Raw genomic sequence first — 17296 nt, 5'->3', positions numbered from 1 at the left:
GCATTTGCATTTTTGTGTGTCAACAAATGCTGGGTTTGGAGATCTCCCTTTATGAGGTGGTCTAGGGTAGCAAAAGAGAGGGGTTTACCAAAAGGCCTTGATGTTGAACTTTTCCCAGGGCAGGGCCTACATTTTAATGCTCTCATTTTGTTGACATGTAATGAACCCAACAAACTGTGTGGGTTGTCAGTGGAATCTGTTCAATCCAAAAAGACTTGATTTACTCTTTTTCATAAGAAACCTTTACTAATTCCAATTTGGAAGAGAAGTCCATTTATTTTTTGCCCTGTTTCAATTTTAAAAGCAATACATGTTTACATAAATCTACCCACTTACCACATATGGTTTTAATATTTCTTTGTGAATCACATATATTCCTCCAGACTTGTGCAGACAAGATAGTTGGCCATAGCTCTCTTTCTTTTTTCCATCTTGGTTTAATAACCGGGCCAGACACTATACAAAGAACAATATCTAAATTTTCTTTGAGCAAAACATTCTCCAAATGGGACCATCAAAGCATTTGGGAGTTACTCAGGAAAACTCGGTACTTTTATATCCTATTGACAAATATGCCATACATTCATATATATATATATATATATATGTATATATATATATAAACACATATGAATTGTATATATTCATATAATATCTCACTAGAACAACACAAAAAAGTCTCGCCCTTGGCACTTTTTGTTGGTTTACCCCATTTTAATAGTCTACAGAAAACTGAACAACTCAACCCATCTCATTGCTTCCATCCAGATGTTTGACATCACTTAAGCAGAGCTTTAAACTTAAAACATGAATGCAAAATTTTTCAGGATGATTTGCATGGATCTGATCCCTTTGCATCCCCCACAGCATTTGAATTCCCGCCCAGCCTCTTGGGGATTCTTTTTTCCCTTACAGTGAGGAGGTGCATGTTGATGGCCATGCTGAGGAGAGAGATCATGAGTATTACAATGAAATCCCAGGAAAGCAGCCACCAGTAGGTGGTGTTTCAGATGTGCGCATCAAAGTTCAAGCCACAGAACAAACGCCATACTGCCCCATTCAATGTGAAAAGTTGTGCTATTTGGTAAGTAATGTTTTGTTGTCATTGGAACTAGCAAAGCAGCGCTGTCCCTCTCACTGGAAAGCTTTATTTAAAGGTTTCCAAATACTGGGTTTAGAGAAAGTTTCATCTTCCTCAGTCTAGAACCAGAGAGTGAATTATTATTGATGCCTGTACTAATTGTTTTTACTCTTAATCCCCCAAACTAGTCCTCATAGTTTACTTCACTGGGAAGACTAGGGTGGCCCAATATATTAGCCTCAATTTCACCATCCCCATCTCCAATCTTCCTCTATTCTCTTTGCTTCTCTTCATTACCTACGGTCTCCAAAGCTAATGTCTCCTCTGCCCTGAGTTCCCCATCCCTCTCCCTCCCACCAACTCTGACTCTGTGACTGTTCTCGCTATCAGTCTGTCTCAATCCTTATTTGCTCTGTCCCTTTCCCTTCTGTCTGTAAATAAACTACTAACCCAAGTAAGAATGTCCCACCTTCCTTCCACCCACAAACTTCTAGAAAACACTGTTTTTATCTTTGCATTTCCTCCCTCACTAGTAAGACCTGAGGCTGCTTGATAGAAATTACTTCTATCGTGGTCACTGATTTTTCTTTTGTCGCCAGTGATTTAATGGCTAAATCTATTTCCTTTTCATTAATATTCTGATTTTGTTTATAGCAGTTGATACCTGATGACTGCCTCTTCTTTTGAAATCCCTCCTCTGCTAGCTACTACTACATTTCCATCCTGTCATTAGCATCCCATATCTCCTGTTGCTTCTTTTCTTTCTTATTTCTTCCCTCCTCCTTTCTTTCCCCCACCCCCTCTTTCTCTATTTTCTCTGTCAAAATTTCCAACATTTTATTACGAATATTTTCAAACATATGGCAAATTGAAAGAATTGTGTGGTGAACACTCATATACGCACCATCTAGATTCTACAATTAATATTTTACTATATTTTCTCTGTCATCCATTTGTAGCCATTTATCATCCATCAATCCATCTTATTTTTGATGTGTTTCAAAGTAAGTTGCATCTTTTCATATGTTTTCTTTCATCCTGTCCCCTGTAAGTCCAAGACCCCATCTTACCAGCACATGAGAATTCTCCAATGCTCTGCCCTTGGCCTGGGCTGTCCTCTGGCATCCCACTGTATCCACACGCTCCTCCAGCCTCTCTGTCTTCAGTCTTTGCTTATGGCTGGAGTTGTGATGGTACATGCATTTGTTTATATTCATGGTACATGCATTTGTTTATATTATTTGTTTGTTTATATTCAAATCGAATAGCATTTTCCCCTTGACTTCAAATGTACAGATTCTTTTACTGTTTTGTGCACGTTAATCAGTGGCATTGCCACTCTCACTGATCCACAGTTTTTTGTTTCTTTCACCTATTGATGAAAGAACTCCTATCAACTCCGTTCTACCATATATATACTCAGATTCTACTCTGGAAATATCTTTTGAATCTTCCCATTGTTTTCCATTCCTGTCACTAAGTTCTAGTTCTCACAGGCCTGGAATTTCCCCCCCCAAGTTTCTTGCACAGTACTACCAAATGAATCTTTCTAAAGCATAGACACTGCTCTTCTCAAAGGCATCAGTGGATACCCATTACATTACTGAAAAGCATTCTACATGTTTAAGGGATAATTGCAGCACAATGTTTTCAAGGATGTAAAGTGAGCCTGGCACAAGCCTCAGAGAGTAGGGCTTCAGTGCCAGTTCACGGTTAGAGGGTTTGCTAAATGGCCAGGATATATACAAAAGTCCTGGAAATCATGCTTCCTGGGTGAGACTTAGATTGAATCCTGAATGTGACCTCCCCAGCAGAGGTTGTCACCCTCAGGATGCACATCTTATATTGACCACCTCTAGGACTCCTCACCCCAACCAGATCCACCTCTACAGTTCTCAAACAGTATCCTTTGAAAGGAGTCTACACTCCTCACCTACATGCTCAGTTTTCTTTTCTTACCTGTCAAACACTTCCTGTGTCGTACAGTGAATTATCCTCTATATTCTGAAGGGAGCATTATTGTTTTGTTTTTTTGAAAATGTATGAATGTACACTGTGATGGTAAATGTTTCACAATTTGTTGTTTGTACAGCCTGGAAACTCCAAGTGCAGCAGTGTATACGAGAACTGTTTAGAACAAAGCAGGGCAATAGGTATGTACACTCACCCTCCCCATCTGCCGTTCTTCTTATTTCTTTTAAGTAACTTGGTCTTGTGGCCTGTACTTTTAATTACTTCCCTGGAAAGTCGGGCATAAGTAAAGCAACATCTAGTGCTTCAGCTACCAGTCGCCTCATATTTCGAGAGGCCCAGAGTGCCTCCTGTGTACCATTCAGAAGGCTTGTGGCTCCCCTGTCTTGAGTGCTCTACTGCATTCTCTTTCTCCCCATTGGATCTTTCACTGCTTCGACATCTGGAAAGCTCTTTCCCTGGGAAGGTGGGTTTTTTTCCTCAAAACTCAAGGGAGTTCCACTTCAAAGATCAGACAATAAGCTAATGTGAAAATAGATGCTTGTCAAATCCATTCGGATTAAGATAAAACCTTTATTTCTTCTTGGGAACAAAAAGACATCTGAAATGTGAGAGTCCCAATGAAGGGTCCATTCACCCCATACTTGCCTGGGCATTAAATGTCTTACTAATGCACATGATAATTGACCTCGGGCATTTTTCCACAACACAAATGTGGGCCACCAACTATCAGATTATGTCATAAAAACTAGTCATTTTATTCTTATAAATTGTTTAAAAACATTTATTTCTTTGGGCAGTAAAGTTTTGTAACTTTAGAAGGCAAGACTCTGAGCATCTAAGAATACCAAGTGAACTGTAGTGCAGAGGAGGATAAAGTTAGATAACCACACTAGAGGACTCAAATTAGTAACAACTTACCTATCTAGAAGGTAGTCACTTTCAAGGAGCCATTCATATTTATTATGGATTATGCCAATACAATCTATTAATTGCCTTATTTTTTATACAGTGGAGAAATATAAAGAGTTAACTGTTTTCGGTACAGCTTTGAGTATCCCTTTCCTTCACCCTGCAAAAATAGCAAGAGTCATGACCTAAGGCAGTATTTAAAATTCTTTAAGGACCTCCCTGGTGGCGCAGCGGTTGAGCGCCGGGTTGCGAGGCTGCCCACAGCCTCTGCAGCACCAGTTCGATCCCCGGCTGCTCCCCGGCCTCCGGAGAAGAGTATTTAAAATTCCTTAAAAACATGGTTCCTTTGGATGGAAATTAAAATTTCATGTTGTTCTTTAAAGTTATTTTAAAATTTCAAACTAATTCTTAATAATATGATGAAAACAAATCAAAATAATAGTAAGTGTAAATGCCTTTTTATAAATGTGCTCCCTGGGAGCTATAATTCCTTTCTCCCTCTTTTCCCCCAACCTGGACATCCTCAACCTAAGGACTAAATAGTCAGAACATACCACTCATGCCCTCGAGTGCTGAATCCATTTTCTTCCTGTGCTGAATCTCACTTGGAAGTATCTTTATGGCCTGTTTTATCTCATTCTATATTCTTCATTATTTAACAGTTCACTCAGTGACTATTTCTGAGAGCCTCCTGTGGACCAGCCACTGTGCTAAGTGCTAGGGATGGAGATACAGCTGGCTCTCCTGTAGCTTGGGGTGGTGGGAGGGAAGGACAAGTCTTGGACTTAGGACAGAGTCCGAGGAACCTCCAAAAATTTTAACCCTGCCTGAATACCTCCCTTCCCAGCTCATTTTCCTCCCCTCCATTAAATAGTCATCATGACATGCCTCCTGTCCTCAGCTGCCTAGTTTGTGACAGGAACTTGCTGAATGAAAATCCTAACATTTCTAGAATTATGTTGAATGTGCTAAATCACAACACTACAATTGAGAACAGGACCATGGATTCCTTTCTTCTTTTCTGAAGAGTTTTCACCTTGATTTTCATTTCACATATTTAAATTACTCTTCCACACAAAGCATGCTTTTAGGAAGAAATAAATGGATATGCAGGTACTATTTCAACCTTATTCAAGATCTTTCTTTCTGGGTCGCCTTGTCATAAAATCCAATTTATTTTTTCTTTCTTTCTCTCTCTCTTTTTTTTAAAGATTTATTTATGTATGCATACAAGAGCTGGGGTACAGGCCAGAGATGCAGGGGGTGAGAAGATTCACTAGAAACTGAGTGGGGAACAGAACAGGCATATTGTCTGAAATACACTGCTGAGGGGAGCAGCAGGCAAGTCAGGAGGTCTGCTGAGCCATGTGGGTTGCTCCCTGGCCGGCCAGGGATTGAACTCATGCTGCAGAGGCTGCGGATTGTTTGATAGTGTGGTGCTTAACCCCTTGTGCCACCAGGGAGGCCCAATTTATTTTTTCTTTATCTTGATTTTACTTCTTCTTTAACTAACAATGTAGGCCCTTATTCTTTCATAACTTATATATGCCTGAAGGCACTATGAGCAGATCCAAACTCATGAACAGATGTTTTTTGTAGTATTGTTTACTTGGAGCCTGAAATAAATTTTTCCATAGAATTAATTTTAGCCATGATGTCTATCTCCAAGGCAAGTGCATTATACTCTGCTATTCTGGTTTGCTCCACTGGAGCTTAAACATATATCTTGTAATGACACATGCAATAGAAATTCTATTGCAAGTGCTTGTTCTTTAATTACACCCTAACTGTGGGATAGTCTGGGACTAACAGAGAATGGAGGCACACTCTCTTCCTTTGTGGTGGCCCTCAGGGAATAATCCAGAATTGGAAACCTTTCAAAATCTTGGGTATGTGAGAGATGTTTGTAGTTTAGAGAAAATGCTACAGTCAGATACCACCCCTCCCCCACCCCATACACCAGATCACTGAGTTACAACATTGATTCCTTAGAAAAGCAGATTCTAAGTTCTAGTGGGAACCCAGACACTTGGAAGCAATCTTCCCAAACCGCAGGCACTAAAAGCGTGAAGGGACAGATGGCTCCAAGCCCTGCTCCAGGGCCATGCAGTTAAGGCCCCTCCAGTTGTGGCAGGAAGGACTTTCCTGCTCCTGTGTCCTCTTGACCCATAAGCTTCCAGAAATCAGGTGTTTCTATCTTGGGGCCTGCCTGTGGCTTCTTGATGATATATTTAGAAAGTGATCTGAAATTCTTGACCAGTGAGCAAATTAGCAGTAGTTGTCAGAATAGCAAATAGACAGTTTTTATGACTTTTCCTAGAGAGTCATAGATGAGCGTTTGCGAGACACCTATACAAATATTTTCAATAAGCTTTGGTTTTTCCCCCTCCCAGAGACTTATTTATCCATTTATTGACTTAAAACTTGAATTCTGGTTTATTATAAGTACTGCAATATACTGAAATATAACTTAATATAACTTAATCTTAAGTTCCCTTATGGAAAAAAAAAATCCCTAGCAAAATAATGTTTCCCCAACCTTCAAGTTAAAATGAAAATGTTGATATTTTTAATCAAAAAGATGTTAAATTCCCATAAACCCTGAGGGCTTGCACTTAAAACTTTGGGTACTTATAGTTTATATACTGTATATAAATTACTTCTGCTACTGATGGTTTCTTAGGCACCTCAGATAGATTCTAAGAGTAATACTTGGCCAAAAGAACTTTTGGAATGCGTAATGGTTGATGTGTTAAGCTCTCATCAGCCACACAATTTATTCTAAAAAATGTTAAAATTTTGGTTTAGTGCATAATATATATTTTTTTGTTTTAATGTAGAACAACATTGCTGACTTAAATAAAATGACAAGAGTTTAGAGAAAGGAATGGCACTTTTCAAGGCATAGACATTGAAATGCTTGCGTAATTCTATGGTACAGTAAACTTGATTTGGTCAGGTCATGCCAATGCCCATCAGAGACAGATGAGTTAGTGTCCTGTGCTAAAGGTATACTTAGGGTCCTCTGAACATGGTAGGATCAAATATGCAAAGAAAGAGAATTGGGTAGACACCCATTCAGATGACAAAAATTTTCTTTTGAGCACCTGTTTCATACCAGTAAGTGAAGATCAGAAGATACACAGACGGTGGGGTTATCATCTCTCTGCAAGTGCTAGAGGAATTTTCAGTCTCAAAGGCAAAGCAGGCAAGTAAACAGATGCTTATAGTTTATCATAGAGTAGCACCTTACCCAATCCGGGGCAAAGGAGGACTCAAGGGAAGACTTCCTAAAAGAGATGGATTCAGGCAGAATATTAAAGAATAAGTAGGATTTGGGTAAAGAAAAGTCAAGGGTGGATATTGTAGCATGAGATAAGCATTGTGTGCAAATGCCCAGCATCAATGAATAAACGAATAACATCAGTGATGGGCAGTATTTATTGCATCTGACTACACAGCAGCACAATGCTTATCGTCTCATCAACATTCTTTCCATTTCATCCTTGCAGCAGTAAATCTAGGCATCCCCATTTCACAGATATGAAAGCTGAGTCTTAGAGGGTTAAATTACCTGCTCTATGTCACATAAATAGCGTGAGATACCGCAGCAATCTGAATTCAGTTCCATGCTAATTTAGAAGCAAACCTTTTGCACTTGTGATCATACTCCGTTTTCAGTAAAATTTTATGGGTGAGTACTCCTAAATAAATGATAATTCAATCATGTATAAATTTGTAGACAAAATATTAGTATGTGCAGGTATTATGAAACACAAAAGTGAAAAATTTCAAAGTTAGATTTAAGAAAAAGCAAACATTTTTTACAAAGTCTCATTAATTACAGTAATTGAATGCTATTATTAGATAATAACTGAAAGTCTGACATACAGTTTGAACTTTTATTGATAAAGAAAGTAGATGTAAATCCACTTTACAAATCTTGACACTTTTAACTTCTGGGAAGCCAAATTCTGATCTGATTAGCTCATTCTTGTTTATAAGCTCAATAGGCAGCTAAGGAGGAGCTTGTATTAAGAGTAAAATAATTATCTTATTCCTTTATTTCTTTTTTTAAAAAAATATTTACTTATTTATTTATGCATAGAAGAACTGGGGTGTAGGCCAGAGGTGTGTGTGTGTGGCGGGGGGAGGTGAAAGGATTCACCAGAGACAGAGTGGGGAACAGAACAGGCAGATCTACTGAAATACACTGCTGAGGGGAGCAGCGGGTGAGACAGGAGAGGTCTGCTGTGCCATGTGGGTAGCTCCCTGGCTGGGGATCAAATTCAGGCCACAGGGGTGATAGCATGAGAGCACTGAGTCTTAGCCCCTATGCCACCAGGGAAGCCCCCCACCCCCACATTGATTTCTTTGTAGTGATCTTTTACCTATTTGTCTGCTTGTGAGAGTAAGTTTAACCAACCCCTTACACTTCCCACTATAAGTCACAGTCCCTTCTCAGGATGAGCGTGGCGTGGCACCGGTATTGTGTAATAGTTGACAGTGAGACAGAGGTGAAGGGACAGCAGGTTATAAGGCTATAGTTTGCTAACTGGTGTGCTCTTAGGTTTCTTTGCTTTGTTTTGTAACAATGTTATAACATTATCCAGCATGTTATGAAATCCAGTATAAAGCTGGCACTTTTGGGCCCACACTGAAGGGCTTTAATGGCTGAAACAACAGGACTGAAGTGGTTTTACAATAGGACAATGGAATGGCAATGTCACTACTTCAGGTGCAGCCTCATGGTAATCTTATAACATGTATGGCCAATAAGATAAGTAAACTTGTTTCAACAGAAGAGCAAAATACTTTATCCTGACATTCTTAGGGAAAAACTCTCTGGATGGTATACAGCACTTCTTGCCCCTACATAGTGAAATATGTTGGTAATATCCATTCATTCCACATATGACTGTTAATGTCATATGTGTCAGATTGTGCTAGAAGCAAGGGTTGTAGCTGTAAACAGGACAGACAGGGTCTTTCTCTTCACAAGACATGTATCCACATGTACTACAGATATTAAAAAAATAATAACATAAGCAATAGAATGAACTATTCTTGTGAGGTGGGCTTCAAAGGGGAGGGTTCAAACAGCTTAGAAAGTAGAGAGGCTTAGTCTGGTTTGAGAAGGTCAGGGAAGATTCTCCTAAAAAAGTGAAGTTTAAAATGAGCCCTGACCTCCCCGGTGGCGCAGCAGTTGAGCGCTGGGTTGCGAAGCTGCCTGCAGCCTCTGCAGCGCCAGTTCGATCCCCGGCTGCTCCCCGGCCACCAGAGGAGGGTCCCACATGGCGCGCAGACCTCTCCTGCCGCCCGCTGCTCCCCTCAGCAGTGTACTTCGGTCCTTCTGCCTGCTCTGCTCCCCGCTCTGGCTCTGGTGAATTCTGTCACCCTCCCGCGCTTCTGACTGTACCCAGTGCTTGTATAAATAATAAATAAATCTTAAAAAAAAAAAAGAAAGAATAGAGTTTAAAATAAATAAATAAATAAATAAATAAATAAATAAATAAAAATATAAAATGAGCCCTGAAGAATGAGGGTGAAGGTAAAGGAGAGAGTGCATGTCACTCATAGAAAATGGAGTTAAGTGGAAACTACACTGCAAGATCAGTGTGAGCATGGGCAGAGACTGGGAGGAGACGGTTGCAAGACACACTGGATGGTGGGCCCAGGGCCTGCAGCTTGTCTGAGAATTTGAGCTTCAGCCTGAGAGCAATGGCAAGTAACTGAAGGGTTTTTAAGTCTTTGAGAACTATGATCAGATTTCCATATTGACACAATATGCAACATAGGATGAAGTGGGAGAGACTGGAGGAGGCTGACAGAGGATATGGCCTAAGGGGAGAGTCCTTCCGTAGATAACAGAGTAAACTTCAGCAGCTGGTAGAGGCTGAGCCTAGAGAAACAATTTTGAACCTAAAGAGAAGATACATCCCATTCTTAGTGCTTTTAAATTAAGAAATAGGCTTTTTGAGGAGAGCTTTAAATAACAGACATTCTGCTTCCACACGACATGTGAGCTTACTTGGTTCCTGGATGGCAACTCTGTGGAGTGCTGCGCCTCTCTGTGCTGTTGGCGGATAGCGGGGGCCCTCTCTCTCCCCTGGTGATTCTTTTGGAGTTTATGGCCTTGCCTCCAGTCTGCTTGTGGAAACAAAGGGTCAGTTGAGGGATGGGGTAGGGAGGCCAGTGAGAGGGTGCTTTCCCTCAAGACCTATGCTTATCTTGCTTTTACAAGTCAAATTTAAAAGTCAATATTCAACTCCTGTTTGAGATAGGAGTGACTTTTTGCTTCCTATCAATTCTAGACTCAAACATGATTTTACTTATTATTTACAAAATAAAAACATGACACATTGATCATGACTAATCACTACAGGTAATGCACATGAGAGAGGGGTGCAGTCCCAACGAGACACCTCATTAATGAAACACACATGTCGAGTGGATCTCTTCGACGACCCCTGCTACATTAATACGCAGGCTCTTCAGAGTACACTTGGCTCTGCCCGAAGTCAAGGCTTATCTCAGCAACTGGGGAGCCTATGGCACCATGAAAGTAAGTAGCTGCTCACTGTTTGTCTTAGTTTGCTGTGGATGCTGTAACAAATTACCACAAACTGGATGTCTCAAAACAACAGAAATTTATTCTATCACAGTTCTGGAGGACAGAAATCCTAAATCAAGATGCCAGTGGGGTTGGTTCTTTCTGGAACCTCTGGAGGAGAATTAGTTCCATCTTTCTCTCCTCGCTTCTGTTGGCTGCCACAATTCTTGGTGTCCTTGGCTTGTAGACACATTAATCTCTGCCTCAGTCTTCACGTGCCTTCACTTCTTTGTCTCCTGTCCTTCTTTCCAAAAAAACCAACTTTGTTCATTTTTTTTTAAAGATATGTTTTATTTTTATACAAGAGCCGTGTTACAGGCCAGAGGCGTGGGAGGGTGAGAGGATCCACCAGAGACAGGAGGAAGCAGAACAGGCAGATGACAGAAATACACTGCTGAGGGAAGCAGTGGGCACGACAGGAGAGGTCTGCTGCGCCATGTGGGATTCTTACCAGCCAGCGGGGATCGAACTGGCACTGCAGAGGCTGCGGACAGCTTCACAGTGCGGTGCCCAACCCATCGCGCCACCAGGGAGGCCCTTTGTTCATTTTTTCATAGAAGAAGTGGGGTGCAGGCCAGAGGTGTAGGAGGGCAAGAGGATCCACCAGAGGCAGAGTGGGGAGAAGAACAGATGGATCTACTGAAATATACTGCTAAGGGGAGCAGCTGGTGAGACAGGAGAGGTCTGCTGCACCATATGTAGGTTAGCTCCCTGTCTGGGGATTGAACTCAGGCCATAGCGGTGATAGTGCTGAGACTTAACCCCTAGGCCACCAGGGACGCCCCCTTTCCTTTCTCTTATAGGACAATAGTCACTAGACTTAGGGCACAACTAAATTTAGGAAGACCTCTGCTCAAGATCCTTAGCTTAATTATATTTGCAAGACACTTTTTCCAGATTAGGTCACACGGACACCATGGGTCAGGCCTTGGCAATTTCCTTTGGATGCCGCTTCAATTCACTACACTGTCTCTCATTTTAAAGAGAGCTATTTGCTTGGCATCATCTTCAGGGAGCTGTATAGCTAATATAGATTAGAACTTTGTATAGATTTTATGGATTTCAAGATTCTGGCTTTGATTTTGAATAATTTTCCCAAATACTTCAAATTGACTCTCAACTCTTGGTTTCTTCTCTCGTCGAAGGAAGGGCTGTCAAAATGGGGAGATAATTTTGAGTTTGTTTGCATGAGGAGTAATTGCCATGATTTTAACTCTGTTTTGTGAGGGTGTTAATTTTATTAGTTTTAAAATCCTTTGGTAAGTCATCTATACAACACTAAAATAAGATGACTCTTCTTCAGCCGTATACTGTGGGTAAAATACAATTAGATAAACACCATTTTCCTGCCAAATTGCTTCCAGGGATAAACACACAAACAGGAACGTAAATATATAAAAGCAAAACAGGCCAAAAGTCTTTAATCAACTAAAAAATAAACAAAAAATGCTTTTCATAAAATATTGAAGTTTGTTGGTTTCAGAGATTGGCTTGGTGTCAAATTTGGTTTGTTCCAAAGATGGTGAACCAGTGGCTGAGAAGGTCCTTTCACTAGCCCAGAAAGTCTTTCCAGAATTGCCAAAGGCAACTTTCCAGCTGGCATGACTGCCATGGCAAGATGAAATTTAAAAGGAGATTTTGCTGAACTTGGGCTTCCCCAGATGACCTTAATACTTATACTAAGAAACAATGGTCTTCATTGCCAGCCAGATGGACAGAGGGCCATCTTCTTACAAGTTTTCCAAGCTCATTTTTGGTACCTAGACAACTCAGTTGCTTTCTCTGGAAGCAAACACTGATGGGGCTTGGCATATAGAGGGTGTTATTAGAATTAATATCAGGAAAGGAGGGGGAGAAAGGAGGATTGGAAGGAGGAAGAGGGAAGCTTTAGAAGAGGGACATTTGGAGCTACCATGTCCTTGACCAACCCTAGTGAGAGCATGTGGGGGTCACAAATGGCTGGGCCTTTTAACCCCACTTATTTCAGTGGGCCACTTGAAGGTGGCAAGGCAGCTTTTTCTGTGGCTGAGGCAGACCTTGAAGGGTGGTCAGCTGAAGCTGGCTGTTGTTGACACCTGGGCTCCTTGGTCCTTCTGTTTTTGTTTTTTTTTTAAAGATTTATTTATGCATCCAAGAGCTGAGGTACAGGGCAGAGATGCAGGGGGATGGGGAGTGAGAGGATTCACCAGAGACAAAGCGGAGAACAGAACAGGCAGATTGACTGAAGTACACTGCTGAGGGGAGCAGTGGGTGAGTCAGGAGAGGTCTGCTGCGCCATGTGGGTAGCTCGCTGGCCGGCCAGGGTTCAAACTCGTGCTGCAGAGGCTGCGGATAGCTTCATAGTGCGGTGCTTAACCCCTTGTGCCACCAGGGAGGCCCCTCCTTGGTCCTTCTTTGAAAAGGATCTGGGTGGTGAATCTGTGTGTCCACCTCAGAAAGCATCTTGTGCCATGGAAGGGAATATGGAATGAGTTCAGATTTCCACAGTGAACTTCACTGTTTACTGCAGAGTAACTTGTGTGGATAAGTTAATATTTGCTAGAGCGACAGCTTTTGGAAAAAAAGAAACTTTCTGAACCTCAGGTTTTAAAAGTAACTTTATAGGAGTATATGCTTAATGACTTCTATTTCACATGCACTTTTCCGGGCAACATGTTATTAGAAGATTCATTTGTGCATGGCTAAAATGGGGTGATTTGGAATACTTCTTGATTTATAACAACTGCTGTTTCTTTATAATCAAATCTTCAATGTTAAAAATCTTTATAATTCAAGTAAATAAATTTTACTTTTTATCACAGACTATTCAATAATAGGTAAAATTAATCCATAATATTAATTTTCTGTCATTTGTTGAAACTACTCTGTCCAAAATTGTAACATCAAAATGTGTTTTCACATTTTCCTTTTCCATCTTTTTTTTTTCCCTCTCCCTGCCTTGGTGGCAACATTTTTAGTAATTTAGGCTTCTGGTAATCTTTATTCTGTATTTCCCTTTAGGATTTATTGTATCATAACCTTCTTTGACTTTTTGTTATCACCTTGAGGGTAATTTCAACCTAGTGTTACTCCCTCCAAAAAAATTAAATTCAACTTCAAAAGTATAAATAATGTTGATTTAGGAAAATTTATATTGACGGTTCTGAAAAATGTCTTAAATCCCTTTTAACCTTATCCCCTAATGCTTCCTCCTGTTTCTTTCCTTTCTCCCATAAAAATCCTCATTAGCTAATCTTTAGGCATACTTAGCTTCTCTTATCCAGACAAACGTTTACTTATTAGTTCAGTAAAGCAAAACAGAAACAAACCTAATGACACAAATCAAATTTCTTTTAAGTATTGCCTTCAGGGCCTCTCAGTCCTATCCCACTGCCAAAATAGGAGAAGCTTTAAAACAATTTTTATTCTCCTCCAACATGGCAGAAAGAAATCATTAGTACTGATACTGTCTAGTTTTTGTATCACTTTATGACTAGTTTAGTCTAAGCTGCCAGAGCAGGGAAACTCCCCCCAAATATAATAGTGTAAAAAGGACTGCAGTTTATTTATTTTACCTAACAAATAGATAAGGTAGGGTTGGTAGGACAGCTTTCCACTCTCCAGCCTGGCTTCCTTGTCCAGTGTAAGTGTCTCGGACTCTTGCCATCACAACAGTGTTCAGCTATAGGTAGAAAGAAAGCCAAGAGGAGTACATATGCATTCCTTGAAAAATAAAAGTAATTATAATAAAGAAAAATCAAAACCAACAGGCAACTATAAACCAGGGACATTCTGCAAGGGGAGAGAAGGGAATAGGATCAAAACAGGGTGGGAAGAACACAAGGGACTAGGGTGATGGGACTTGGGTGAATGGGTGGTGGGAATTTCACGGGGACTATAATCACGATAAAAATGCATACATTGTACAAAAAATGAAAAATGATGTAAAAAATATATAAAATAAAATAAAAAGGATATGACCCAGTAGTGGCCCCTGTCATTGGCAGAACTTAAACATGTGGCCATACCTACCTTTGATGGGGCTAGAAAGGCTACTCCTGCTGGGCAGCCACATGCCCACCTAAAACTCAGGATTTCTAGAATATGAAATAAAATGAAAGGAAGAGTAAATATTGATAGACCACTAATTGTTTTCGCCACAATAGAACTTTCTGCCACCCAAATATCCATGAACTCATTTTTCACAGGGAACTTATTTGCCCTCTCCATGAGGAGAGACATTGTAAGTATACCATACAACAGATAATACAGTACTCTTAGCTGCAGTTGCCACCCTGTATGTTACATTGTTAGCACCTATTTATCTTATAACTTGAAGTCTAAACCTTTTTTGTACCTTCATTAATTCTCCCAACCCTCTCCCTTTGCTTCTGGCAAACACCAACCTATTTTCTGTTTCTGTGAGTTCATTATTTTTGGATTCTACGTGTTAGTGAGGTCATACACTATTTGTCTTTATTTGTTTGACGTCTTTCTTTTTATATAATTTTAAATTTTTTTTAAAGATTTTTTATTTATGCATATAAGAACTGGGGTACAGGCCAGAGGTATTGGGGGGAGAGGATTCACTAGAGACAGAGTGGGGAACAGAACAGGCATATTGACTGAGGGGAGCAGCGGATAGACAGGAGAGGTCTGCTGCGCCATGTGGGTAGCTCCCTGGCTGGGGATCGAACTCATGCTGCAATGGTTACGGATAGCTTCATAGGCTGCATCTTAACCCCTTGCACCACCAGGGAGGCTCTAATTTATTTATTTATTTTTTAATGAAGTACCTTTTTCTTACATCCTTGTTAATTTTTTGACAGTATAGGATTTTGTCCCTCAGGTGTGGTCACCGCAGGTGTCCCACCACCACAGCACCCTTTAGTCCTCCACCATGTCCATTGTGTTCTCCCCCTGCCTTTTTTCTACTCCTCTCTACTCTCCATTCCTGGCCTCCTTCCCTTCTGGCTGCCTCAGATCTGTAGTCAGCGTTCATTTGTCTGACTTACTTAACTTAGCAAAATGCTCTCAAGTTTCAACCATGTTGCAAATGTAAGGATTTCCTTCCTTTTTATAGGTGACTAATATTCCATTTTTTCCCACTTATCCATTGATGGACCTTTAGGTTGTTTCCATGTCCCGGCTGTTGCAAATAATGCTGTGGAGTACATAAATGATGTAATGAAAGTGGAATACAGATGATTTTTGTTTCCTTCAGATATATACTCAGAAGTGGATTTGCTGGGTCATATGGTACTTATATTTTTAATTTTTTGAGGGTCCTTCATACTGTTTTCTATAGTGACTGCACCATTTTGCATTCCCAACAACAGTGCAGAGTTCTCTTTTCTCCACATCCTCTCTAACACTTAATTATCTCTTGTCTTTTTTTTTTTTAATTTCTTTTATATTCATTCATTCATTCATTTATTCATTTATTTATACAAGCGCTGGATACAGTCAGAAGCGCGGAGGGTGAGAGAATTCACCAGAGTCAGAGCGGGGAGCAGAGCAGGCAGAGGGACCGAAGTACACTGCTGAGGGGAGCAGCGGGCGGCAGGAGAGGTCTGCACGCCATGTGGGACCCTCCTCCGGTGGCCGGGGAGCAGCCTGGGATCGAACCGGCACTGTGGAGGCTGCAGGCAGCTTCGCAACCCAGTGCTCAACCGCTGCGCCACGGGGAGGCCCTATCTCTTGTCTTTTTGATGATAGTCTTTCTAACAGGTGCAATGTGGTATCTCATTGTGGTTTTATTTGCATTTCCCTGATGGCAGTGATGTCAAGGACCTTTTCATATACCAGTTGGCCATTTGTATGTCTACTGTGGAAAATGTCCATTGCCTAGTCCTCTGCCATTTTTAATTTTTAAATCGACCACCAATCTACTTATCCTTTCTTTAGATTTGCCTAATCTGGATATTTCATGTAAATGGAATAGCACACTATGTGGACTTTTTGTGTCTGACATCTTTCACTTAACAGAGATTTTGAGTTTTTTTCCATGTGGTAGAATGTAGAAGGACTTCTTTCTTTTTATGACTATATTATATTGAATTACATGGATATACTCCTTTTTTTTATTCCTTCATTGGTTGATGACCATTTGGGTTGTCTTTACTTTCAGGCTGTTATTATTAATATTAATAATGTTGCAATAAACATTATTCTTCAATTTATTGCACAATTTATTGTACAAACATAGCCTTTCAGTTCTCTTGGGTATATACCCAAGAATTGTAGAATTGTTATGTCATATGTTAACACTTACGTGATTTTGTGAGGAACTGCTGAACTATTTTCCATAGTGCCTATACCATTTTATTTTTATATCAGCCTGGATAAATATTACATTTCTCCACATCCTTGCCAATACTTTTTAATTCTTATTATGTTTTTAAAAACTAAAGTCATACTGGGTATGAAGTGATGTGGTGTGTTTTTATTGAGGTATAATTGACCATAAATTATATTAATTCCAGGTATACAACATATTTATATATATTTTGAACTGATCATTGTAAGTCTAGTTAGTAGTCTTTGAAAAATGGCTATTCATGTAATTTTCTGCCAAAATTTATTCCCATTTAAAAAATCATATTGTTTGCTTGCTGTTGAGTTATGTGAGTTCTTCATAGTTTTTGGATATTAGCCCCTTATCAGATACACAATTTACAAATATTTTTTCCTTTTCAGTTTAGTGATGATTTCTTTTGATGTGTAGTTTTTTAGTCGAT

At 40.1% G+C, this 17296-nt stretch overlaps 1 protein-coding gene across 2 annotated transcripts in view; it reads left to right on the top strand.

Moving 5' to 3' along the window:
- SHC4 (SHC adaptor protein 4) overlaps positions 1-17296 on the top strand; it is a gene marked incomplete at both ends in the record, with an annotated part of 122747 nt that overhangs the window by 91983 nt on the left and 13468 nt on the right. The window contains 3 exons of one of the 2 annotated variants that reach the window (XM_084240612.1): positions 916-1084; positions 3174-3234; positions 10350-10529. In XM_084240612.1, coding sequence (XP_084096738.1) covers positions 916-1084; positions 3174-3234; positions 10350-10529 — 410 coding nt within the window. The remainder of the gene's footprint in view (positions 1-915; positions 1085-3173; positions 3235-10349; positions 10530-17296) is intronic. The other variant, XM_084240613.1, reaches the window with a different exon arrangement.

Source organism: Talpa europaea, assembly GCF_964194135.1.
Source record: "Talpa europaea genome assembly, chromosome: 8".
In the NCBI taxonomy this organism is placed as follows: domain Eukaryota; kingdom Metazoa; phylum Chordata; class Mammalia; order Eulipotyphla; family Talpidae; genus Talpa; species Talpa europaea.
This window is presented reverse-complemented; position numbering and strand designations above follow the sequence as displayed.